This window comes from Choloepus didactylus, chromosome 13 (genome assembly GCF_015220235.1).
Source record: "Choloepus didactylus isolate mChoDid1 chromosome 13, mChoDid1.pri, whole genome shotgun sequence".
Classification (NCBI taxonomy): Eukaryota; Metazoa; Chordata; class Mammalia; order Pilosa; family Megalonychidae; genus Choloepus; species Choloepus didactylus.
Genome location: NC_051319.1, coordinates 90,118,665 through 90,146,063, shown reverse-complemented (window position 1 = coordinate 90,146,063; position 27,399 = coordinate 90,118,665). Strand labels below are relative to the sequence as shown.

Here is a 27,399-nt window from a genome sequence, read left to right as displayed (position 1 = left end):
AGAAGCTAAGAGAGGACAGAATGCCCCAAGAGATGCTTGCTGATGTTTAGAGGTGCTTGGAGATGCTAAACTAAGAAAAACCCAGAGATATTTGGAGAAAGCCATTTTGAAGCACAGCCCGGGAGCAAAGGAACAGCAGATGCCAGCCTCGTGCCTTCCCAGCTAAGAGGTTTTCCGGATGCCAATGGCCGTTCGTCAGTGAAGGTATCCTCTTGTTTATGCCTTAGTCTGGACACTTCTATGGGCTCAGAACTGTAACTTTGTAACCTAATATCCCCTTTACAAAAGCCAATCCATTTCTGGTATATATATATTTTTTTTCTCTCACCCCTTTGTTTATCTAACTCTTGTCTTTCGGGACTCAGCTTAGACCACCTGCTGATCTCCAAAACTAAGCTGTGTCTGTCTCCTTTTATCAGGCACAGCCCTAGGCATGCCCTTGTTTTAGCATTTCTCACCTGGAATTTTGATGGTCTGTTTCCTTAAAAACATTCAAGTCTAACAATCCTTAGGTGTTGATTATGCTCTAGCACTGTTTAAGTCACTTGGTTGGCACTATTATCACTCCTGTTTGAGAAAATGGGTTCAGAGAAGTCAAGTAACTTGCCCAACATCACATGGCTGGAAAGTGGTATATAGGGATTTGAACCCCGTCACTGTGCAGCCAATGGCTGCACTGGTACCCAGTACACTAGGCTGCCTCCCTCCTGAAGTCAGGGAGCTTGTGTCTGCATCTTTGCTCTGCTACCATCTGTGGTTAACCTGTAAGTCCCAGGTTCCTCAGCTCTGTCATGAGGACAATTTATGCCCTCCTTTTAAGGTTTTGGTGGGAATTAAATGAGAGGATGTATCTATAGTCCTCTTTGCAGAGCTCAAGCACATGGTAAATATTCAATACATGTTGTTTGAACAAATGATTTGAAGGTGCCAGTGAGGTCAATTCTTACTTGGAAATAACATGCTTAACCCTTTCAGACCCTCCTAAGAGTCCACAGTGATGGGATTTGGTTTGGAAGTTAGTGAGATTGATGCTGGGCATGGGGAAAGAGGTTAGGTGCAGTGGAGGGGGCAAGCCTTTGGGTTGTTTACATTCCTGAGACAGGTTACCTTAGAGACACAGCAGACAATGGGAAGAATAGCCCCTTTCATTTGGAAGGTAAGGTTTGTATCTCCATTACAACATCAGCCAAGGCAGTTTAAAGTTAACTGGATCCACTGCTCTTGAGACACAGGATAAATATTTGGTTAGCTGGTCGTGTCATATATCTGCCATTCTCACTATAGAGTAGATTGCAAATTCCTTCCTAAACTTACAAAGAGTGCTTTTTTTTTTGGAAAAAATGAAGCATAAGTACTCATATTTTGACAAATTGTACAATACCTCCCTGTCCCTATAACTTTACTTCATTTCTCCATCTTGATTATTATATTCAGCTCAATGAGGCACGGAGTTGGGCATGCTGATTTTGTGGAATAGACACACAAAAGTACTATAACGACATGCTACCACGTTGGCTCTGACAGCCCCACAGATCTGACACATGGGTACTATTCCTTGGCAGGATAATGGTTTTGTTTTTGTTTTATTAAGGTCTGGAAATGTCTTTGGACAATTCAGTTTGCCAAGTATGTGGGTAGATATGTAAAAGAAAAATGTTTTTAATCCCAGGGTCTTCAAGAAGTGTCCAGGGGAAAGGCCTAATTAGTCTTGCTTTTCTTCCTTTTTTTTTTTTATGGCACCCAGCCTTTGTAGCAAATGGCATTTATGCATTAAGGTGCCACGTTGATGGGCATGCAATAAATGTTAAATCACAACAGGTAAGTTTAATGAGAATTAATGGGTTGTCTTACAATATTACCTTGGCTGCCAAGTTGCCCCCTCACCCTGTTTACTTACAAGACTCTGCCTGGCTGGCCATGCCCACTTCAGCCCCATCTAGTGGGATCACCCAGTTTTGCCCCCTTCCCCACTGCAGTTTCTGTCCTCCTTTGCCCACCTGTCAGGGAAGTCAAGGCCATTCCCCCTCCCCCACTGCCCCAAAAGTTTTTCACAGTCCTTTATCTTTCTCACTCTTTTCCCCACCCCCCCTCCCACTTTTTGTCCTATTTTCTTTCCCCTCTTTCCTTCTTCCCCCTTTTCCTCTCCAGGCTTTTTGTCCAGGCCCTTTTATGATAAAGCAGCTTTCCTCTTGGAAGGTCCACACCCCAGCCTTGGACTTTCACAGCCTCGTTAACATGCTGCCTTACCCTGAGACCTGAAACAGCCAGTCTGCCCTAAACGAGAAAGAAGAAACCATGGAAAGGAAAGCAAATGGCAATACAAACAGAATATTTATCTAAGCTCAAACTCTATGCAAAGCTGTTTTTAATCATGCTGTGTTTTCTTGGAGAAGTCAGACTATAGCGCCAGGATGAATTAATTGTCCATAATACCACTCAGGGCCCTATCCACAGTTGCATGCTTCCTGCTTATCTAGGGTGTAGGATTATAAGTGAGAAAAACAGATTGAGAAGTATAAAATATGATAATCTTTTGGTATTTTGGTAGTTAGTTTTTTTTTCCCCCTGACCTCTCTGGAGGAAACTTGGGACCTGATCCTGTTGGTTTTAGAGGGTTCTTGGAATGCTCACAGTATGCATCTCACCAACCCTCCCAGAAATTCTCCCTTTGCAGCCAGGATTATTATACCCTGGAGGGAAAAAGATAAGGTGGGAACTAGCAGTTAATGTACAGCCCTAAAGATGGCAGAAGCTGTTCGGATGCTTGTTGAGATTGAAGAAGCAATGCCAACATTCCCTGCACTGTGCCCCTTTTAGGTCACCATAGAAACTCGACAGAGAACTAGGGGACCAGAGGCTACACCCCCCATTCTGAGGAACAACGTGTGCAGGACAGTCTCCCACTCCTTGTCCTGAGTAGTGGGCCTTGCTACATGGAATCGTATTTGGAGGTCACTCAATTGATCCTCCACCAAGGACAGGAATCCCTACTCCCACCTCTTCTTTCCTGGAGGTAAAATGGACAGGATAAGGACCCATGCTCCAGTCCCTAAAGAATGGCAGAACACCCTCGGTGGAGGCAGACTGTATTTAAATGCAATTCACCTCTTTGGGGTCTAGGAAAAGCCACCTGAAGATTCATTTGCTGGGAAACACGGTCTGCGTGGCCGAGGGAGTGGACACTGGGGTCATGGCCTTGCCGAAAGTTGACTTTCTCTGGAGGTCTGTCTGCTGTCCAGAATGGCAGCCACTTCTGTGGGCGAACAGGACGGTCATCTCTGGGCCCAAGGGGGCTGTTTCTGGCTGAGACCCCTTGGGGGTGGCTGGCCGTTCAGGCTTTCCGGAGGTGGGATGGGAGGTGTAATGTTTGGTGGGAGGAGGGCTGTAATTCTGAAATCTCACGGTTTTGACTTGCTGCAAGAGAAAGGAGAGCAGAGGATGAGGTGGAGGTAACACGTGTTACTTCCCCTGAGCCTTGGTTCGTGCTTCTTTACCCTTGTCCCCACCTGAGATGCTTCATTTACGTGTTCCTTCAGCTGAAGTGTCTACTATGAGTGTTTCCTATGCATAACACACTCTGTAGGTGCTATGAATCTAAGAGAGAACAAACTAGCCCCAACAAATGGACAAATCTAACAAGTACTGTGATGGGGCAAGTCTAAGATGCTAAGAGAACATGGAGAGTCTGACATAGCTGGAGAGTGGGGTGGTCAGGGAAGGCTTCCCAGAGGCAGAGCTATTTAAACCGAAGATGGCAGAACAATGAGGAATTATCCAGAAGAGGAATAGACAACCACCTGTGTAAAGGGCCTGAGGCAAGAAGCAATGATCCCTTCCAGGAGCTGAAAGACCTATCTCAAGCCCACCTCCTCCTCGAGGCAGCTCCTGATAACTCCATTTAAAGCTTTCCATAATGGCCTTCTAAGTCATCAGAGCCGAGTTTGCAAACTGGACACCTGTTGGCTGAATTTAGACCGCAGAGTGTTTTGAGTATTTGATTAAGTAGCCATCACACAAAAATCGGAAGATTGCACATAAAAATCAGGATTTCACAATGTCTCTTATAAAAATCAAAGATTTGGCAATACTGGATGGGCCTATGTCTCATTCTGGAACAACTGACTGGAGCTGAATAGCAGGTCTCCCTCTATATGGGACACCCGGTCTCCAGTTTGTCCCAGGCCCCATTGCCCCCTCTTTGTTTCCACCTCACCTATAGGTGTTGGCTTTGGCCAATCCTGACTTAGGGTTTAATAAAGTACTCTCTGGTACTGCTTAGGATTATTTTCCCATAAAATTCTTTCCTAGTATCCCTCAATAAGAATCCAAGTCTCTTAGGATACATGGACCACTTTTCTTCACATTTTTTGACCCTCACCATATCTAGCAGAGGCCTGGGCACTTACTAAATGCTTACAGCTTGAGGGCTGTATCTAATAGATTCATGCAATATGCAACTGGGGCCTGGAAAAATTTGCATTATTTGAATGCTATAATTCAGAATAAGAACTCACTCCCACTATTTAAATCAATCAACACTGACATTTTTTCCAAATCCCCTGCCCTACAAGCCTATAGCTTATCATTAAGAATGGGAGTTTTTCTATCAGATCTGGATTCTATTCCACTCAGGCGTGTTAGCTCTGTGGCCTTGGATAATATACTTTAACTCCCTCAGCCTCTGTTTCCTTATTTTAAAATGAGGATAAGAATAGTATCTACTTCTGAAGGTTGTTGTCAGTATTATAATGAGATGGGATATTGGACGTGCTCAGCACAGAGCCTGCCAGGTTGTTAGCACTCACTAGCTTAACAAAAAGGGGGAGACCATACCCTCCTTCTATGTTGGGGAGAATAGGGGATGGTGGGGTTGTGGTGGTGGAGGAGATGGTGGTGGTGGTGATGGTGATGTTCAATGAACTAAACAATAATGATGAGCATCATCTAATTTTGCTCATATCACTTCTTCCTTCCCACCATCGCTCCTGTTTTGAGGATATTATTGGAAACATAAGCTTTTTACAAAAAGTCTTATGTCTTCTAGTAGGAAAAGCCCTGAACTGGAAGAAGTTAACCAATCTGACCACTGCCACAAACTCAATAATGGTTATTTATAAGAGACACTGTAACTCAGAGTGTGACCTTGATATGTCACTCAAAATCTCCTGTGTCTCAGTTACCCCTTTTACATGATGAATAATTATGTGTCAAGCCTTATGTAAGCACTTTATACATCTTATCTCATTTAATCTCCTCCCGAATATATTTGGGAAGCACAAAGGAGAATCAGTGACATGCCTAGGGAGGGGTACGAGTGGTGTGAGAATGGGGAGGTGGTTGCGTGCAGGGATTCTTTTGAAGCTGCAATTTTGGTTCTCTGCCCCCCAACACTAAAATCTCAGGAGCTGGGACATCGGGCAGGGAATTTTGTAAATGCAAAGTTGGGGGTCTAAAGGGTGAGGTCCCCTTCATGTCCACCCACCTTTTCAGTGCCGTTTCTAGAGTTTTCTGGTTTCACCAGGATCGATGGTGGGGCAGATGCCGGCGGTTTGGGTGGAGGCTCACTCTTGACGGGGACGTCCTTGCCTTCCATGATGAGGGAACTGGCCGCCGAGTGGACCCTGGAGTCGCTGCCTCTGCTGATGCACGTGAGGGCAGGCTCCCTGGTGGGAGCAGGCTTGGGTCCCATCTCCACTATCACCGCGGAGGGTGAGGAGGGACCCCCAGGCTGGTAGAGCTGGAACTGCTGAGGCCGGACGACCATGGTGGGGCTGCGTCTGAGGGAGCTGACCGCGATGGTGGGGGTCCCTGACTGGATGGGTCTCTGCAGGGATCCGTCTAGGGAATTACATGACAGAGATATCAGTAAGGCGGGAGGGCGACGGCAGGGTGGGTAGGGGCTGGGTACGCAGTGTGTCCTGATATCCCAGAATAGTTAAGTGCTTTGATTGCAGGCATATTTGCTCAGGGTCTGTCAGAGGTGACCTTATTCTTTTTTTAGTGCTATTTGCTGATACTGGCAGCAAATAACTGGCTAGCTGAATGTTGGGGGTGTCAGAAAATACATTACTTTCATTTGCCCTCTCTCTCTCTGTCACACACACACACACACACACACACACACACACACACACACACACACACCACCTTCCATTCTCTCCCTCCAGGCCTTTAAGATGGAGAGTGAAGAAGAGAGACACAGACTGACAGCTTCATAGTGAGAAGTGAACGCCCGAGGCATGCAGACCAAAAGAGGTGACTCGAGACAGAGACAGAAAGAGACAAAGAGAGCAAAAATTGAGAAACACAAGAGAGAGACAGCTGAGGAGGAGGACAGGGAGGGAGAGAGGAAAGGAGGGGAGAGGAAGGAAGAGGGGAACTCCAGCTACTTGCTGATGAAAATTCCACCAGAAACTTTAGGCATGTGGGGGTGGGATTGCTTTTTTGGGGTCGGGGACTGGGGTTGGAGGGAAGAAGAGTGACTGGAATTAAGAGACAGTATGTGTGTTAGACAAACGTGACACCAGACAGAAGCAATTTAGAAAGATTATCCCAGAGCAAGGACTGTGTGTGGATGAGCTTTGCTAAGCCTCCCAACACAGGTTCAGGGACCAGAACTACAGCCTGGGAGCCTTGAGCAAATCAGTCACCTTGTGGCCTCCTTGCACCCCAGTTTCCTCATTTGTGAAATGGAGATTGAAAAGAGGACCTAGCTCACAGGCTGTTGGGAGGATTACATTTTATGATGTGTGCATGGTGTTAGGATAGTGCCTGGAACATAATAAGCCTTCATATTTATTAGCTTTCATTAATTTGGGGTGAAGGATGTAAGGTCCAGGAGTTTGGCTTTGCCCCTTCCCTAAGCTTATTCTTTTTTATAGTTTATTAAAATTTTTTTTTAAATCTGAGATGGTCCTTCCTCTGTAAAGGAAGCCATCCTTTCTCCTCAAATACTTTGGAAAAAAGGAGCCCCCCTCCCCCCACCCCTCACTGCCACTCAGGCATAAGTCCTGCAGGTTATCTGGGGAATCAGAAGGTCCTTGCACCCTGGGGAGAGATGGGGAGACACCCTGAGCAGCACTGGGGGGCTTTTTCCAGAAGGATCGTGGCATTTAGAGAGGTTTAGTCAGAGCTGTGGTCAGAGGTGCTAGTCCTTAGTGATGCTGTGGACATGTGCTTTGATCAAAGTCATTTGTGTCGAGCACAGAGAGCCTGAGTCAAGGCCATGTTCTTCACTATGACACTTCATCAAGCCGGATGTGAATATGAGAAGCAGAACACTCACTAAACACAGTCGGCGTTCTCAGATGCTGCGAGCAAGCCGGTCACCATTTACATAAGCCCGACCTTTCAATCCAGACATTTATTCTTCCACTGGCAGCCCTGTGAGGTGCACATGGTCAATTCTCCTGCCATTTCTCTTCACTCTGGGGAGACTGATAGCTTGCCCAGCCTCGCCTTAGGAAAAGGGAGAAGGAGAAAGCCTCTGATGCTTGGGAGAGTCCAAGCAGCACTGGGGGACATGTCCGTGGGCTCCCACAGATGCATGGAAAATTGGTGTTTGCCATATTTATTGATGTTGTAGGCTCCTAATTTCCAAGAGGTTTAATACTTTCTTACTAAATGCCCATTCAACACAAGCAGACAAGCTCCAAGACAATCAAGATTTATGCAAAGGCAGAGAGGGAGCATATTTTTAATAAGTGCGAGCAAATGCCCGTGAGATGCCATTCTTTGCATTCATAGGTGGTCTAGACCGAGTGTGAACATTTCAAATCAAAGTGAGTTAGGGAAGTAGACATGATTGGGTAGGACTTGAGGCAAGAGTGTAAGATTGGTGGTCATCAGATGAAAACACTGGGAAAAGGTGTAACTAAGATATTTATTTTCCTTGGAGAATTTTCCCACGTGGCATATTGTCTCACATGTTACTCTTTTACTCTCATGAGTCGTATTAACATTTTCTTGTTTAATCATTTTTTAACATAGCAAGAAAGATTGCAGAGCCCAGTTTTAGCCAGGGGACAGAGAATAAATTGTATTTACTTTGCTCAGCTCATTCCCTTCTTCTAGAGAAGTGTTAGAACATAGTATCTCGATGTTTTGTAGAACCCTGGGCTTCAGATACTTTTAGAACACTTGAAAATGAAATCTTACGTAGAGGCTCCGTATGTTAAGAGAGAAAAGCAGGGGTCTGAAAATGCAGGACCTATATGTATAGCTATGTGTGTAAGGTGGGTGTTATATAAGTAAAAATAAAAGCCGGGTACAAAAGAGTGCAGTGAGTGTGATTAAAAGATATATATCCAGATACGCATGGAAGAGAACTTGGGATGGGGGTTAAGGATTTGAGGGAGAGTTGTTTTTGTACTGATAAGATATAACCTTTTTTAGTCCTTGTAAACCCTGTGTACGCACTATTTAAATAACAACAGGAGTCAGGGGCTCTGAACACTGGTTCCCAAACCTTCCTTTTCTCCCCATTCCAATCCTTCCCTCGGTTCCTGTTTTGGCACCCCTGAGGGGTTTCCTGGGGCTTAGTTTGAGAAGCCCTGAGACAGCAGGTGCTTTGGCTGTTCTGTCCTGATAAGAGCCAGCACACCCGCTGGCTGTGTTCTATTCCATGCTGCTCCTCAGGACTGCCTTCTCCCTGTCAATCAACATGCCTGTGTAAAGCGGCCAAGGGCAGCAGCCTGGAGTCTGTCTGATAAAACAGCTCAACCTTTGTCTGCCCTGAGGTCAGATCTTCCCAACACTTAGCTCTAGACACCTACCTCTCTGCCACCACTTACTCTTTCTCATGCTGCTTCGCCCTTTCCGAAGAGAGCCCTGCCTCAAAGTCCCAGGGCTGGCCGTGCTCCTCACGGGGCTGACGATGGCGGTGGGCACAAAGACGGATTTGAAGGGACGGCTTTGCTGGGGTTCGCCTTCTGAAATGCTGCCTGGAAAACTAGATGTCTTTCTGGTTGTTGGAATATTTTAAAAGAGAAGAAATAGAGAAAGAAAATGTTCAGTCAAGAGTCTTATTTAAACAACTCTAAGCTCCCAATCATATCCCAAATGTGGCTGCTCCTCATCCTCCTCCTACCCACATGTAGACTCGTTTTGGCGGCCACAAGGCTCAGTTAACTAGGCCCCAGCTCCCCACGCGTGATGGGCTGTGGGTGAGCTGTGGGGAGGGAGGGTGTCTCATTCTGAGGCCCTGATAGAACTTGAAGACTTGGACTTCATCATCTTGCACTCCAGCTCCGACCACGCCTCATTCCACATCCCTTCAGCCCTGGAGTTCAGAGTGCAGCATCTTGTGTGTGTTGTGCTTTGTAGCGGCCAGTTCTTACTCATTCAGTGTCTTTTCAACTAGATTCCCAAACTCTCTGAAGGCAGAGATATTATGACTAACTCCGTATCCTCTATGTTCTGTACATCTTGTCTATTAATAAATGTTTGTTTGATGGCTGCCATTTAACTGACGCCAGTCATTTTGGCTAACATATTGAGCACTTACTGTATGCCAGGCGTGGGCCAACTGTTTGGCTCACATTGTCTCACTGGTTCCTCACAACAGCCTTCTGAGGCCAGAACTATCAGCACTGCTATTTTATAGACAAAAACAAAAAAGACGGAGAAATACAGTTACTTGCCCAAGCAGCTGTTGTGTCTGGGATTTGAACCCAGTCTAGGCTGGCCCTTTGCAATACCCTGGTTCTTACCACTGATTTCCACCACCTCCTGGCTAGTTACAGCATTCATCACCTGGTAGAGAGAAAACCTGATATACATCCTGCTTGAAATCAATGAGCCAAACCATCTGGTAGAACCCAAGCATGCCTGCATAAGACCCTATTTCTAAGAGACTTATTGTGGTTTTCAAGAGAATTATTTAAAGCATTCTAAAACAACAATTCTTTGCCCATTGTTTCCAGGCTCCAACTCCCTGAACTGCATGGGGAATGGCTGTCATTTTACACAACTTCCCTGTCCTTTCACCTATCCCACCTCAACATCACATTTCCTACCAAGCAGTCCATCCATCATCTGGTCGCTTTGCTGATTATTTAACCTCTGCTAATTCCCTGGGAATAACTAATTCCACCAATACCCTCAACAAGAGATGCCCTTGTGGTTTTCATCCCTGTCAATGGCTCCAGGCTCCCTTTTAGATAATTACCCTTAATTCTCCTCCTCTTTCTTCTTCTTTCTTCCCTTTGTCTCTCTTAAAAAAGTGAATGTGTTTAATAATGCGCCAGTGAAGATGGGTAAGGCATCATTTAATTGTGACCAATTCTGCCCAAGAAGTTTATGCAGACAAACGCCCTGATGCTTGCAGCAATGGGTTCTTTATCCATAGGCAGCAACTTGCCTCTGGTCTCCACAGGGATGCTGTCAGAGAAGAGGGGTGGGGCTGTCCACCCGACAAGAGCTCAGGCTACCTTCAGGAGATGCGTGCTGGGAGGTGGAGAGAAGCTTGCAAGGTAGAGTGCAACATCTGCCTGACTTTTGAACAGAGGCCTCAAGGTGTTGGATGTTGCAAAATGGATTAGCGACAAGAAAGACAGGTTCCAAAATTGTTCCTAGCAGCAGCAAGGACAGAATACAGATAATTAGGCCCAAGCCAGCCTTATTCCACCTTCTTTGAATGACTGTTCACAGACTGAGGTGTGACCTCATTTTTCTGAGCCCAGCACTGGGCCAGATTCCAGGAACTCCTAAATCCCAAGTCCCAACACCGAGTTCCTCTATGTCCTTTGGCACAAAGCTCAGCACCTACCTAGCACTTTCTTCAAGGCACTTCTCTAAAAGATATATTAATGAGCCCCATGCCACCCCAGACATTAAAATCCTTGTTTTCCAGATGGGGAGACTGAAAGACATTCTGTGCTTAAATGGGGAAGTGGATATTGCTTCTTCTTTGCTCCAATATGTCTGCTTTGAGTGTACAGGGCCCAGTTCTCGTTCTCCTTCTGTGATATAGGCCCTTAAGAACTTGCCCAATATTTGAAAGGGGAATTACAAACAGCAGCTCTGCTGGGCTCACCAATGCCAGCAGCGTCCTTCCTGGGAAGGAGAAAGCTTAGACCTTGGCAGGCTTTATGTCGCTCTGTTTAGAGAGTTAAAGGCAAACAAGTGGTGGCCCACTCATGCCTTTTGTCTTCCAGGTGGACGTATGTCAGTGAGGATTCTTGGTTGTAAGAAAGAGAGACTGTCCTGAATAGGTGGGAAGAAGGGAATTTATTGGGAGGGAAGGAGGTGGAGGAAAGGGCTTGGAAATAGGATCCAAGGAAGCTCCCGAGAGCTCGGCAGCAGGAGCCTGCTGTCAGGAAGAGTTTGACCAGATGCTGCTGCCTGTGCTTTCACCATGAATGGCCTTCAACTTTGCCCACATTCTTTCCTGCCCTTTTCAAGTGTCAAAGTCCTGAGAGAGAGAGTGTCAGATTGGCTGTCCCTTAGCTATACTGATGGGTTGAGGAGGAGGAGGATTTGGTTCCTTTAGCTTCTGAAAAGGAAGGAAACTTCCACCCCTTACCAAGACTATACATACTGGAGGCACTCCAAAAGTGATGTTGGTTCTGTTAGAAAGGGGAATTAGATGCTGGGCAGAGGAAAATCGGACAAATGTTCTATATATGAGCCAATGGATGTCTACAAGATACTAGAAAAGGTGTCGTGGTGGCAGAGATTTAGTTGTGGTCAACAAAAGTTGGGCAGTTTGGTGTCATCATCCAGCATGGAGAGCTGGAACACTGAGTAGCACAGCCTTTTCCTCTCTTAACAGTTAAAAGGCTCATTTGAACCTTAGCTCAAGTCTAAACCCAAGCATTTTGGTCCACTCTGGTCTATAGCCAATCTCCAAACTCTGGCTGGTTCAGTTCATTAGAGGATGTTAATAAGACCGAAAGTTCAAATGCTGAGGGGGCACCTCAAGCCCTCGAGCTGTGGCTGTTTTATAAAAGGCTGCATTATACACCAAGGGGGCTGGATGGCAGTGCAGGCCCATCACTGAAAACAGATAACAAAGCCTGGGGGAGAAAACCTCACATACACACAGAATCAAAGAGCAGACAGGGGCCTTGAACATTTAGTCCAACCCACTCACTGTAAGCACATAACCTGCTAATAGTAGTAGAAGTTCAGCTGACAAAGGACAGCATTATTCAGCCCTGCAAAGTGGGAGGAACTAAACTTCTCACAATGGAAAGGATGGTCAAGAACAAGGGTTAGCCATACCCAGATAGAAAAACTGGGCATGTCACCCATGTCCAAGATTAATGGAATTGGGGTTTTCTTTGCATCAGACATACCGCTACAGAAAGCCAACACTGGAAAAGCATTGAACCTCTGTCACCTAATAACTCCCAGAAGAATATATGCTGTTAATGTTTAGTAGCACCTCAATATATGCATATGTTTAGATTTCTATGAACTGGGAGGGAAGGCAGACTCACTGGTAATCTATGTGCTGAAACTCCACCCATCGTCTGACATACAGCCATCTTGGTGGGAGTGAGCGTAAATGCTCAATTTTTGCCCAAGAACACAATAGATCTACCGAGGAGGAAAGTCAAGAAGACGAGAAAGGGATGCTGGAGCCTTGGAGTACACTAGAATGGAATCCTACATGCATTCTAGTTAGGGTGACCATATGTCCTGGTTTTCCCAGGATAGTCTCAGTTTGTGCCCCACTTTTATCTCAAAAGTGTCCTAGTTTGGGTGACAAACTATATGGTCACTCATTCTAATGGTTCTTTGATAGCATAACCAGGATTTTGGGCCAAGTCCTGATGCATAAACAAATGCTCTAGCAGTAGGCATGGGCCCTAGGGAATTCATGTTATCTCCCACAGAAGAAACTGTCCATAAGTTAGGGTAGGCGTCTCTCTTGCTCCTCATTGTCACTTCTAGACCATTCTCCCACCTCCTCAATATTTCCCAGTTTAGATTCTTATATATCGTCAGAATACCACATACCACCCCACCTTGTTGCAGTCATCATTTACATTCTGGGTTTCTCCCCTTGTTTCTTGAAGAAGTTTAAATCCTGGCCCACTGTCATTCTCTCGACCATCATGAACTCATCTAGTCTTAGGAATTTATGTATTATCTCAAGCCTGGACCTCTCTCCGAGATGCCAGACTTGTACACTCAACCACTTACCGACATCTTTACTTGGATTACTAATAGGCATCTCAGACTGACCCTGCTCCAATCTAAGCTTTTGATTTTCCCCAACTCATAACCTGCTCCTCTTTTAGTCTCACCATCTCCATCTTAATAAGAGGCAACTCCATCTTCTAGCTACTCAGGGCAAAAATCTTGAACTCGCCGTAATTCCTCTATTCTTTCACACCTAATATTTGATCTGTCAGAAAACCCTGTTGGCTTTACCTTCAGAGGATATCTAGAATCCACCCACTTCTCCCTGCCTCCACGCTACCACCCTGGTTCAAATCACCATCATCTCTCCCTTGAATTAGTACAATAACCTCTTACAACAGGTCTCTCTGCTTCCACCATTTCCCTCTCTACAGTTTCTTCTCAATCCAACAACTAGAGTGATTCTGGTTAAAACATAAGTTAGAACATATCACTTCTGCTCAAAACCCAAAGATAGAGTTAAATCCAAATTCCTCATTATGACCTAGAAAATTCTATATGATTTGGCCCTGTTAACATTCTGACCATATCTCCTACTAACCCCCCACTCACTCGCTCCATTGCAGTCCTACTGGCCTTCATGACAGGCTTGCTGCTACCTCGGGGCCTTTGCACTCGCTGTTCCTTTGGCTTGGAACACTCTTCTCCCAGATATCCACATGGCTTGCATTCTCATTTCCTTCATTTCACCTTCTTACTTCTCAGTAAGTCCATCCCTGACTGACTTGTCTAAAATTTAAACCATTCCATTCACATTCTGTCCCCCTTTCCTACATTATGTTTTCCCTTATACATCCTGTGTATTGTCTGTCTCTACCACCAGAATGTAGGTTCTTGTGGCAGGGATTTTTGTGTGTTTTGTTCATTGGTGTTTCTCTAGTGCCTAGAAAGATGCCTGACACATAGTTAGTGCTCAATAAATATTTGTTGAATAAATGAATGAATTAAAGCATCAGTTATAGACACCCTTAGTTTGTCTTTGAAGATATTGCAACTTTATACCAAATTCTAAGAACCTTCCACTGATCTTCTATCCCAACTTTCTGCCACGTGAAGAAATCTCTTTATACAACCCCAGATCCAGACTCCGCCTGTATTCTTCCCAGAAAGGGGGTCTGCCACCCCACAAGGCACCTTGGTTGGGCAAATCTTTGGGTTAGAAAATGCAGCTGTTTATTGAGCCAAAAACCTCTCTCTAAGTTGTATTCACTGGTCTACGTCCTATCCCCTCAAGGAGCTTCCTTCCTGGTCTACACAGCCCATTACGATCCCTCTGACCCTTGTCTTCTACAGTTTCTTCATTGGTTTCTCCCATGATGGAGTTTGCTGTCTCCTCACCATCCTGGCCGCCTTCCTCCGGACACAGTGCCCGCCTAAATGAAGGTCCCCCAACTGGGCAGATGACTCCAGGTCTGGCCCTTGGAGCACAATGGGACTGTCACTTTCCTGGGACTTATGACTCTCTTGTATGTCATAAAGACTCCATTTGATATGTGGTGATGGTCTCACTGCCTGGAGACAGACTTTAACTGGGGGGATTGTGGGGGTGATAGGAGGTGTGGTAGATAGTTTTGGGAGTCTGTGAGCGTTGGTGATCATGCTTTCAGAAGGCTGGAGAAAATGTGGGCCAATGAAACGAATAGGTATGCCACAGGACAAAAAAGGTTATGAAAAACAGCTGGGAAGAAGACCGGCAGTGTATCAGGGATTTAATCTGGGACATGGATGGAGAAGAAGTGGATCTGAATCCATGGAAATTCTACCTAATGGCTTAGCATCCTGAGAAGTTTCCCCAGGTGCTGTGGGGAGGTCATCTGGCCATCACATTTTCCCATTATGCCACTAGACGGAGGGAGAGAGTGGAGGCTGCAAAACAGGATTTCTGGGCTCTGTGCAGTAGAAAATCTGACATTTAGTTTTTGGGTAGTTTCCTTATTTGCAAAATAAAATCTACCTTACAGGATTCTTGGGCATAGCCAGTGAGTTCAATGATGTGAAAATGCTTGTAAACTGTTAAGAGCTATAAACAAGAAAACCATTTTTTGCTCTTTTTCTTTTTTTAAAGTGAAGTACTAGCAGTTACTGGAGAAAAAGCTGTTTTCTGGCCCACATTCTGAAAGAGCACTGAATCCTTCATCAGTTCTCCTCACAGAAGGTCCCTGGCCTAGAATGACTCGACCCTCTATGTATGACAATGGAGGAGACGCACCTGAGAATGGGGATGACATAGCTGTTTGGGAAAATGCCGACTCGCCCAGTGACCAACGAGACACCCCTGAGCCAGCCGTCCTGGTACTTCCCCAGGACCTTGATGCCTTCTCCCTTCTGCAGGTCCAGCTCATCGGGCCCATGGGCTGAGTAGGAGTGCAGGGCTACAAACCTGGGGAGACACAGGAAGCCTGGTGAGGAAGAAGGTGAGCTTGCTTGGTGGAAGGCACAGAGCCAATGAATGGTGAAGGGAGACAGAACCTCAGAGACCAACAGCTACTGTTAGCAATAAGAACCATTTAAAAATGGAAACCTCAATATGTAAAGTAGGTAAAAGTGGCACAACCTGGTTGAAATAGCAGTGGAGGGGCTCAGATTCCTACCCTCTTGCTCTCCCTTCTCCATGGGTGCCACACTGGTGAAGACCAGTAACTGAGGCCAACATTGGCATTCTAACAACAAGGAAACAGGCCTAGAACAGAGAAAGGGTTTGGCTGCCAGGAATTAGTGACAGAGCCAGGTTTCCAACCTAGAAGTAATGGTTGTAGCTAGGACACCTTTTCACCACTGCTTGGAGTGTCATGGCTGCAGCTGGCCACGTTCAAAGAGATAAGAGGTCAGCATAGAAGCCAACTTGGCAGGTGAAATCACTGCCCTCCCCCTTACACGGGATCTGACACCCAGGGGAGCGAATCTCCCTGGCAACGTGGAATATGACTCCCGGAGAGGAATCTGGACCCGGCATTGTGGGATGGAGAACATCTTCTTGACCAAAAGGGGGATGTGAAAGGAAATGAAATAAGCTTCAGTGGCAGAGAGATTCCAAAAGGAGCCGAGAGGTCACTCTGGAAGGCACTCTTATGCACAATATAGACAACCCTTTTTAGGTTCTAATGAATTGGAATAGCTAGCAGTAAATACCTGAAACTATCAAACTACAACCAGAACCCTTAAATCTTGAAGACGATTGTATAAAAATGTAGCTTATGAGGGGTGACAATGTGATTGGGAAAGCCATATGGACCACACTCCCCTTTGTCCAGTGCATGGATGGATGAGTAGAAAAACAGGGGCAAAAAAAAAAAAAAAAAAAAGCACCCAGTGTTCTTTTTTACTTTAATTGTTCTTTTTCACTTTAATTTTTATTCTTATTATTTTTGTGTGTGTGGTAACGAAAATGTTCAAAAATTAATTGTGGTGATGAATGCACAATTATATAATGGTACTGTGAACAATTGATTGTACGCTTTGTATGACTGCGTGGTATGTATGGTAAGTGAATATATCTCAATAAAATTGAATTAAAAAAAGAATTTAAAAAATGGCAAAAAAAAAAAGAAGTCAGCATAGAAGCCTCCCTAGCCCACTCCCTCTTCCAAGAATGAGGGCGTGTGTGACACCCTGGAATGGCCAGAGGACCTAGCTTAAATGTAGGAAGGGGAGTGGATATTGGCAAGTAAGAGGCAGGGGCTAATTTTAGTTTGGGGGCATATAATGGAATATTGGCTGCAACGTGGGATGGAGGGCAACAGTTTGTGAAATGGCAAAATCATCTTCAGGTGAGCCCAGAGATGTACTCCCAAGTCCACACAGCAATCAGGCAGTTGACGTCCATGTGCCAGGCAGGGGTGAAAACAATACCGAAAAGTGAGAATACCTGCCTGACTATGGCATTAACAAACTGACCCACTTGGGCTTGCTAGATTCTGGGGTCACCAGCATATAGCCCTTAGGCTAGATGTTAGGACACCCTTTCAGACTCTAAAGACTGTGAGACACTAAATGTTTTATCAAAAGAGGCTAGAGGATCCTTCTTATCTGCAAGCCTCTTTTTTTTCTAAAGTGCTATATTTATTTTTCACTGATTACTAAAGCAATTTCTATTCATCAACATTTCTAATCCAAAAGAAGACAATAAAAGTTGCTCAATACCCAATCTCAAAGAGATGTTTTGGTATATAATCTTCCAGTCTATTTCTACTTTTGTACAACAATGAGCTACAATGCTGTGGTTTGCTAATTTGTGTTCTTCACCATTATTTCTTTTGGAAGCTGTAAAGGAAGGGGAGCTGTTTTGTGTCTGGATGGGATGGTTTGGGAGTGGTGATGCGTGATGGCAGAGGGATGGCAAAGATAACCCCTCTGTGCCAGGATGGGAACAGAGGATTGAGCTTTGTACTCACATGTTAGCTGAGAAGTGTTGCTGGGAGCCAGGCAGACTGACGATGGCTGTGGAGTGTCCTGGGGAGGCAGGTGTGGGATGATAAGTGCTGACCTACACAGACACACACACAGAAAAGACAACCAAGCAGAACCAGTGAGGTCAATGAGGCAGGCCCACAGCAAACAGAGCTGCTGCAGAAAGATCTGACTCAGCCGAAAACCAAGGGCCATGCCCAGTGCCACCCAGCCTGCGTCTTCTCTGTGGTATGGCTGTCGGCAGAGTGGGCGGGGAGGGACTGGTTTATGGCCTGCCAGGGTGGCATGCCATGGCTGTGTTCCAAAAGACGGCTCGGATACTGCAGAGGATGAGGACCTGCCCAATCAACAAGACACTGCCAGGCTGCTTGTTCTGCACCCCTAGCCCCACCCTACCCAGGTCCCAGTGCATTCACCTTCCTCTGTGAAAACCTACTGCTGGAAAGTGATGATACAGCTAGAGCTACTGAGAACTTAACACTTGCTAGGCAATTTTAAGTGCTTTACAAGTATAAACCAATTTAGTCCTTACCACAGTCCACCAGAGGTAAGTAATGTTATTATCCCCATTTTCAGATGAAAAAACTGAGACACAGAGTGAAAGAAAGGTCACCCACTAGTACGAAATGAAGAACGTTTAAAACCAGGCAGTGTGGCTCCCGAGCCCACACTCTTACTGACTGCTGCTGCTATTTCTACACACACACAAAACTTTCACACACACGTGCACACAGGGGAGTTCATCCAAAGTCCTAAGGAAAACAAATCTGAATCCCTTTTCCTTTTCCAGGCTAAAAGAGGGAAGAACAATGATAAAAGCTCCTGGAAGCTTCCTACTTTCCTGCTTACTATCCTGGGACCTTGCTTGTTATCTAACATATTACCCTACTAATTTTCTTCTTGGCGCATGTCACAGGCTGTGACTGTTTACTTGTTTATTTAGTGACCATTTCCCCTATCAGACTGTGAGTTCTATGAGGACTGGAACCTTGTCCATCTTGTTCATTATTGTATTTATTGCATGCTCAGTAAATACTTGTAGGTTAAAGAATAAGTGAATGAATGAATGATTAGATGGAGAAGTTCTTCCTGCCTTATACACCCAGGACTAATGAAACCACAACCATCTCCAAGCCATCTTGAGTAAAGACATTCAATCTGTTCTCAGTTATCCACCCATAGTGATTATAATTACATATGGGTGCCTTTTTATGACTATGCTTTTGTGGGTACAACTAATAGTTGTATCTGTGTGTTTGTTCAGATGTGATTGTATTATTGAGGGCATGTTTCTCTGGTATTGTGTGCAGTGTAGGTCTGTGGATTGGGTTATTTATGTATGTATAACCCAACATATCTGTGGTGTGTTATTTATGGATGTATGACTGTATATGTGATTGTATATGTCTATAGGGGATTCTCGGTGTATGTATGTGAGTTCTACAGGTTGCGCAGGTGTACACAACTCTGTAGTTTTGTGTGTGCATTTATGCAGGGATTACGTAAATGAATGTGTGGTCGTGTATATATGAGTGACATTTTGGAGAATACAGTTATAGGATCAGAAAACCATTCCATTTAGATAATAGCAAGTGTTGGCAAGGATGTGGAGAAATTGGAAGCCTCATATCCCGCTGGTGGAAATTTAAAATGGTGCAGCCGCTTTGGAAAAGAGTCTGGCAATTCCTCAAATGATTAATCATAGAGTTACCATATACCCAGCAATTCCATTCTTAGGTACATGCCCAGTGAAAACATACGTCCTCAGAAAAACTTGTACACGAATGTTTATAGCGGCATTATTCATAATAGCCAAAGACAGAAATAACTCACTTGTCCATCAACCAGTGAACGGATAAACAAATGTAATTGTGTCTATACAGTGAAATATTATTCAACTATAAAAAGGAATAAAGTATTAAACATGCTAGAACATGGATGAACCTTGAAAAGGATATGCTAAATGAAAGAATCCATTTGCAAAAACCCATATTATATGATTTTATTTATCTATAATGTCCAGTATAGGCAAATGGCAAATCTGTAGAGACAGAAAGTAGAGTAGTGGTTGCTTAGGCCTGGGGAGGAAACAGAGGGATAAGGAGCTGATAACCAGAGTCTGGAGCTTATTTATTTATTTTCAAAATAATTTATTTATTTCAATTGTGGTAAAATAAAATAACATGAAAACTATTCTAAACATTTTAAGTGAAAAAATTTTTTGACATTAAGTACATTGACAATACTGTGTGACTCTCACCATGATTTCCAGACTATTTTCATTATCCTAAACAAAAACTCATATTCATTTAACAATTATTTCTGAGGTGATGAAAATGTTCTAAAATTGACTGTGGTGATGGTTGCACATGTCTGTGACTATACTAAAAATGATTGAGTTGTACACTTCAAATGGATGAACTGTATGGTATATGAATTATATCTCAATAAAGCTGTTAAAAAAAGAAAGAAAAATCATAAACCATTCCATGAGCCCCTCTCCAGGGTACTCTCGTACTGCATGTAAGTATTCTGAGCTTTTCAATAAAATATTGTCATACCAGTTCCCTCAAATAGGGATGAACAGAGCTGGCTTTGGGCTAGGCTGCTCCTTCCCTCTGACTGGGCAGGATAAATTCCTGCTGGGCTTGGTAGAGATGCCAAGGGAGAGCCTTATTATGCAGACAATTAATCTTATGTTTGCGGAGACTATTGCACCACTGATTAAGCAGGATGAACTTAACATTCATGACTTTCATATGTTAGATTTAAGTAAAAACAAAACAAAATGAAACAAAACTCCTTCAATCCATAAACACCATTAATCAGTTAAGGAAGAGGAAGTTGCCAGAAAGCAAAACCAACCCCCACTCATAGTAGGCTCTGTTTTGTTACTTCTCTGGACTTTCATCTGGGGAAGTGTCTTTTCCTCTTTTGGGGACATTGCACCTGGCCAGAGCTAAAATTTGTGGGCTGCTAATGGAGTTATTTATAACATGGAATAGGAAAGGAGGCAAGATTCTCGGGTTTTGAGGTGTCCCAGAGGTGGAATGAAGGGAGGCTACAAGTCGAGGAGGAGGTGGAGGAAAAGAAAGGGGACAAAGGAGAAGAAGGGAGAGGGGGAGATAGTGGGAGACGCAGAGAGGGGGGGCATAGAGCAAAACTGGGACAGAGGCAGAATGGGAGAAACAGATAGATCCAGAAGAGTAGGGGGAGGAAGGAAAAAAGGAGATGAAAAAGACTGGAGAAACCCTTTCAACCTATTAAGAAGAAGACAAACAACCCAATACAAAATGGGCAAAAGACACTGCATGAAAATATACTGAGTGGCCAAGAAGCACATGAAAAGATGCTCCATGTCACCAGTTATCAGGGAAATGCAAATTAAAGCCACCCTGAGATACCATCACACACCTAACAGAATAGCTAAAATTATAAGTGTTGATGAGGATGTGAAGCAACTAGAACTCTCATATACTGCTGGTGAGAATATAAAATGGCACAACCACATTGAAAAATGGTTGTTCATTTCTTATAAAATTAAATAAACTCACTTTACTACTGAGCACCCCCACTCACAAGTATTTACCTAAGAGAAATGAAAACATGTCCACAGAAGGACTTGTACATGAATGTTCATAGTCACCGTATTCAGTTAGCCCCCAAACGGAAAAAACCCCAAATGCCAGTGAAAAATGCTGATCCACTGGTGAATGAATAAACAAACTGTGTATAACCACGCAGTGTATTACTACTCATCAAAACATGCAACAACATGGTTGCATCAGCCTAAGTAAAAGAAGCAGCACACAAAAGACCACATACTACATGATGGCAGTTACATAAAACTCTGAAAACAGACAAAACTATAGTAACAGAAAAGAGATTAGGGTTGCCAGGAACTGGTGTAATAATTGTGAAGGTGTACAAAGAACCTTTCATGGTACTGAAAATGTTCTATATCTTGATTGTGTTGGCAATTGCACACCTATATATATTTGCCAAAAGCTACTGAACTGTAACTTGAAATGGATGAATTTTATTGTATGCAGTTATACCTCCATAAAACTGTTTTAACCCCACAACAAATATGGAAATGTTATCGAGTTGGCAGGGTATACCCCAGTGGCCTTAGCTTGACCCAGCTCCAGCTCTGGAATTGGTCAGGGGAGGGGATGGGGATGGCTCAGTTGAATAGTGGGGCAACCAGCTTGTGGCTCTCCTGGTAGGGGCCCCGGAATAGAAGAGAAACCTAGAGTGGGAATCTATGGATCAGACAGAGACTCAATAAGTAAAGAAGGGAAGAAAAGAGATTGGAGAGATAAGAAAAGAGAGAAAGATAGATAAAGGCAGAGAAAAGAGAAACTGGCAGGGAAGGACAGACACAACAAGACAGAAATGAAGGCCCCACCAAGTTACTGAAAGCAACCAATGGATAGCCAACTTCTGAAGAGGCAAGTCTGTTCCTGCTACAGGGTGGGAGGCGGAGGCTGGCCTTCCTAGGGGGGTGGGCCTGGCGGGTGGTTCCCCATGGTTGGTTGTGACTCAAGATCCCTGTCTCCCAGGGGATTGTGAGGCTGGATGCTAGATCCTCCAGCAACTTGTGCATCCAGGCATGGGATTTGGAGACCAGAGCAGGATCAGGGAGTAAGTGTACAGGTGTACGGGTGGGTGAGGTGGTGTTCCTGCTAACATCTAAAGACAGTTTTTCCTCCTTTTTGAAGGAAATGACTCATTTAAAAGAAATCTTTATCAGTAACAGAAGAATCCACAGCTGTGTAACCTCTGGGCGTTCCCAGGTCTTCACTCATTAAATGAGGTGTTAGATGAGGACGGAAGGGGGCATGGAGCCTGGGATGGAGTTACTGTGGGCCACACAAGTGTGGTGAATACAGCTGTCTCTAGGGAGTCTGGAGAGGAGGTCTAGCTTATGACTCAGTCATGGCTTCAGCGTTCACCAGGACTGAGATCTTGGGCAAATCATCTAATCCTTCAGGATCCTCTGTTGCCTTATCTGTAAGATGGGGGCAATAATGGTATTTTCCTCATAGAATTGTCACGAACGTGAAATAAACCAGGTAAAATATTTAGTACAGGGCAGATGCTCAAGAAATATTACTTATTGTGATCTGTAAGGAGATTAGCTGCAGCGTAGGGTGGGGATGGAGTGGGTGGAGCACTTTTTAGGCAACAGCCCTGCAAGGTTTCGGACTGAGCACTGGACCCAAGGATGAGGCGGGGGTTGGCGACGATGTCGGTGGCAATCCTACTCCTCTCTTTTAGAGGAAAGCTCCCCCAGCTCCCCTTCCCTATCGATGTTGCTGCACTCAGCTATTCCCTTCCTGGCTCTTGCCCTTTGAGAATGTGATGAGCGTGGGGAGACGGTCATCCCAACAGGGTGTGAGCTACTCCAGAACCAGGGAGCACTCCTTCCTCTCGGCATTCCCAGGGGCCAACAAGGGCCTGGAACACACAGTGTTCATTCAGGGATGGGAATAGGGCTGTATTTAGGACAGATAGTTAAGGATATTTGGTAGTATGGAGGTATAATTGCATCCCACTGCTAGCGATAATCTGGAGTTGACAATCTGACTTTACAACGTTAAAAACCCAGTCCCCTCTCTAGATTAAAAGAGACTTAAGAGATAGGTTAAGCAATTGCAATGTACGAGTCTTATTTGAACCCTGATTTAATAATAAAACCATAAAAATTATGAAATTTATGCTATAATTGGACATTTAAACACATAGTTAATAACATTAAAGAATTGTCTTTTTAACAAAAGTGATGATGGTATTTTTTTTTAAAGAGGCTTTATCTTTTAGAGATAGGCATGGAAATATTTACAGATGAAATGATAGGCTGCCTGGGATTCATTTTCTAAATAATATGTGGAGGGTGGTAGCGAGTAAAGGAACAGATGAAATAAGATTGGCCATGATTTGGTAATTGTTGAAGCTGGATGATGGGTACATGGGATTTACTACTATTTTGTGTAATTTTGTATATGTTTTAAATTTTCTTAATAAAAAGCAAAACAAAAAACAAAAAACTTGTTCCCCATGTCAACCAGAGTCTATCGGCTGTCAGCCAAAGTGGAGGTTAGTGTCTGTGAATTAAACTTTGTGTCTGATTTATTATTTCAGTTCCATTGCTAGGAAAGGTGCCCCACCCCCCATCCTCATTTATTCACTGCTCACTTTGGAACCAGGCATAGGCTAAGCATTCTCCATATGCTATCACTTTTAATCCTGCAGCAAGCTTTTGTGGTAGACGTCATGCTCATCATTTTTACAGAATGAAGGAGTTGAGAGCCCTGGGCGTTGAGCACTGTGGGGTGGTGTGCTCTGGCAGGCAGAGCATAGGCTTTGGATCAAGCAATTGCAATGTATGAGCCTTATCTGAACCTGGGTCAAACCTGGACTTCACCCTTTTCCATCTCTGGGATGATGCCCCTTTCACCTCTCTGGGTCTAAGTGCCTCATCTATAAAATGGGGCTATAAATGGTACCTACCTCAGGGGCTTCTTGCAAGGATTAAATGAGCTAATGCATATGGAAGTCCTTTATGAGCTAAAGCACTACATGTAAGTGGTTATGATTATGATCTGGAGCAAGAAAACCCTCATTTATTTGCTCATTTCTAAATGCTTTATTCTTTCCAAAGTTTTTGATGAACTGAAAAGAATGAGGATCTAGTCTTAGCTTTGTTATTAATAAGTGGTATGACTAAGGAAAGTTACTACCCATCCAGGCCTCAGCTTACTCATCTACTAATGAGGGGGTTTGTCCACTCATTCAATCACTCATTCATTATCTCAACAAATACAAATTTGAACTTTTACTAAATGCCATGCACTGTACTAGGCATTGGGGTTACTGCAATGAAGAAGACACACAGGGCTCTTTTCCCAAGAGGAACTTACAGTGTATACCAGAGAAGTCAGTTAACCATGTAATTAAATAAAACTGGGATGCATTGGGATGGGGAAGTTCAAGGTGCCTTGGGAAATAGCAGGAGATGTTTGCCTTGATCCCCTGGGGCTGTTTCACTCTCACATACTATAAATTCCATGTGACTTATACATGGGCTTCATTATTATTATCCCCATTTTTATGGATGGGGAGCTGAGATAAAAAGATTACGTGATTTCCTGGAGATGGCCCAGCAAATGGGTAGTGAAGCAGACACCAAAAGCAAGGACCCTAGGCTCAGAGCCCTTTCTGTAGAACACCAGGGCTAACACCATTTCCAGATCCCAATGAGACTAAAGGGGTCATATATAGGAGGTACGTTTGTGCATCCCAGAAGAAACCACACAGTCAATGCAAAGTCTTATTGTTTATGCTCACGGATATGATGACTATGGTCCTTGTCAAGTCGCCCTTCTTATATGGAATAGATCTGAGGGCAGGTGGAATATGAAGTTTATTTTCTTCCTTCGCTGGCAGAGCCAAGTTCCCAGTGGAGTCAGAACTCCAACTGCCAGGCTGCTCTCCTTCCCCATTCAATCTGTCTCAGAGCCAGCCCATACACAAGCCTGCCCTGTTCTCTGTGAGCTGGGAAACCAGTGCTAGTTATTTGCCCTGAGAGCAAAAACGTTGTCTGAGAAAGACAATATTTATGAGCTGTCAGCAGTCCCTTCAGGTCTATCTTGGAAAAAAATCTGAAGAACATGGTTAGGTCAGAAGGGGTAATGCTATATAACACTGTGAAGACTACTAAATTTATGGCTCCCAAGTAGTCACAGAAACTTAGGAATATTGTCTGAGATCTGGCTCCTGCTTTCCTTCCCAGTATCACCTTCCTTCACCCCCCCATTCCCCTTCATTTCAGCCTCGGCGTCTTCTCTCAGTTCTCTGAGCAGACCATGCTATTTCTGTTACCTGTCTTTGCACACATATCTCCATTGCTCGCTGCCCCCCTCACATCTGGTCTGACTGACCGCAATACTTTCCTTTGCAGTTAAATTTTTAAAATTATAAATGCTTAGTATAAATACTTTGTACATACAAATAAGTGTATATAATTTATGTGTATACTTAAAGAATAATAATAAAACTAACACCTGTATACAACCCAGCTTAAGAAATAGAACAGAAATAGAAATTCAATACTGCACATAGAGGCCACTGCATATTCCTCGAAAATCAAATCCCTTCCCTCCCCGCACAGGTAACCACAGTCCTGAAATTTGTGTGACTCACTCCCATGCTTTTCTATGTAGTTTTTATCCCACTTTGGCATACATCTTCAGACAATTTATTAGTCTGTTTTGCCTGTTTTTGAACGTTGCATGCATGGACTCATCTTGTGTGTATTCTTCTGCAACCTGCATCTTTTACAAAGCACTAAGTTTTCACATGCAATTGTGGTTAATTTCCACTGCTGTCTTGTATTTCATTGTATGAATATAATGCTGTTTAACCATTCTATCATTTATGTGAAATTTGGGTTATTTTCAGTTTGGGGCCATTATGAACAATGTGGCTAGGAACCTTCTTGTACGTGTCTCCTGGGTACAAATGTAAGAGTTTCTCCAGGATATACATCTAGAAGTAGAATTGATGGGCCATAGGGTATGAGCCTGTTCAACTTTATTAGGTAATAACAAACTGGTTCCCAGAGTGGTTATAACAATTTACACCTCCACTAGCAGTGAATGACAAATCCTGTTACCCTACAATCGCTCCAACACATGGGAATGCCCAGCCTTCTATTATCTGCTTATCTGTGTGAAAAGGGATACAAAATGAGATCCCATTGTTATTTTAAATTAATTTCTCTGAGTACTGATGAGCTTGAGATTCTTTTCAGATGTTTGTGGGTCATTTTTGTTTCTTCTATGAAATGCCTATTCGTGCTGTCTAATTTTTCCCTCTTATTGGGTGATTTATTATTTTCTAATTAGGTTATGGGAGTTCTAATATTTTGAGTTCTTTGCAGCTTGTGTTTTTACTCTGTGGTATCTTTTGATGACCTGGAATTCCTATTTTTAGTATAGTCAACTTTAACAATATCTCCCTTTATAATTTACACTTTCAAAAAATCTTGAATAAGATTTTTTATCTCAAGGTCATAAAGATACACTTCTATATTGTCTTCTATAAGTTTTATAGCTTTGTCTTTCACATTTAAGTCTTTAATGCACCTGGAATTGATTTTTGACAACACAGGAATCCAATTTCATCTTTTTCCACATGGATACCCAATTAGCCCAACACCATGTTTCATCCTTCCCTTCTGATCTGCAAAGCCTGCTCCACCACAAATCAAGTCTCCATGTTGTGCCTATTTCTGAGTTCTCCAGTATGTTCCATTGGTTTAATAGAATCCCTATGCTAAACCCATGCCATCTTAATTACTATAGCAAAAATGAAATTTGATTTTTGATAGGGCCAGTCTCATTCCCCTTTCACCCCAATTCCATCTTCTTCTTTAGAAGTATCTTGCCTATTCTTGGGTTTTTGCTTTCTCATTCAAATTTTAGAATCACCTTTTTGAGTTCCACAGAAACAAAAACAAAAAACTCCACTGGGCTTTGAATTTATGGAAAAATTGGGGGGAATAAACATTTTTATCATATTGAGTCTTCTTATATAAGGGCATGACATAACTCTCCATTTATTTTCGATCTACTTCAATTTCTTTCAATAAAGTTTCATAAATTTTCTCCAGAGGGCTTGTATATCTTTTGTTAGCTTTATTCCTAGGGATTCAAACAATTTAGTTGCTATTGTAAATGGTATCTTTTTTTTTTTAATTAAATTCAGTTTTATTGAAATATATTCACCTACCATACAATCATCCATGGTGTACAATCAACTGTTCACAGTACC

The 27,399-nt window shown here is 43.6% G+C and overlaps 1 protein-coding gene across 2 annotated transcripts in view; it reads right to left on the bottom strand.

Moving 5' to 3' along the window:
- The window catches only part of SH3RF2 (SH3 domain containing ring finger 2), a 138,422-nt gene that overhangs the window by 14,597 nt on the left and 96,426 nt on the right, over positions 1-27,399 (bottom strand). The window contains exons 6-10 of one of the 2 annotated variants that reach the window (XM_037801742.1): positions 17,544-17,635; positions 15,362-15,532; positions 8,793-8,962; positions 5,483-5,838; positions 3,106-3,414 (exon numbers count right to left, since the gene is read on the bottom strand). In XM_037801742.1, coding sequence (XP_037657670.1) covers positions 3,139-3,414; positions 5,483-5,838; positions 8,793-8,962; positions 15,362-15,532; positions 17,544-17,635 — 1,065 coding nt within the window. In that variant the 3' untranslated portion in view covers positions 3,106-3,138. Of the gene's footprint in view, positions 1-2,106; positions 3,415-5,482; positions 5,839-8,792; positions 8,963-15,361; positions 15,533-17,543; positions 17,636-27,399 lie in introns of those variants that run through there. The other variant, XM_037801743.1, reaches the window with a different exon arrangement.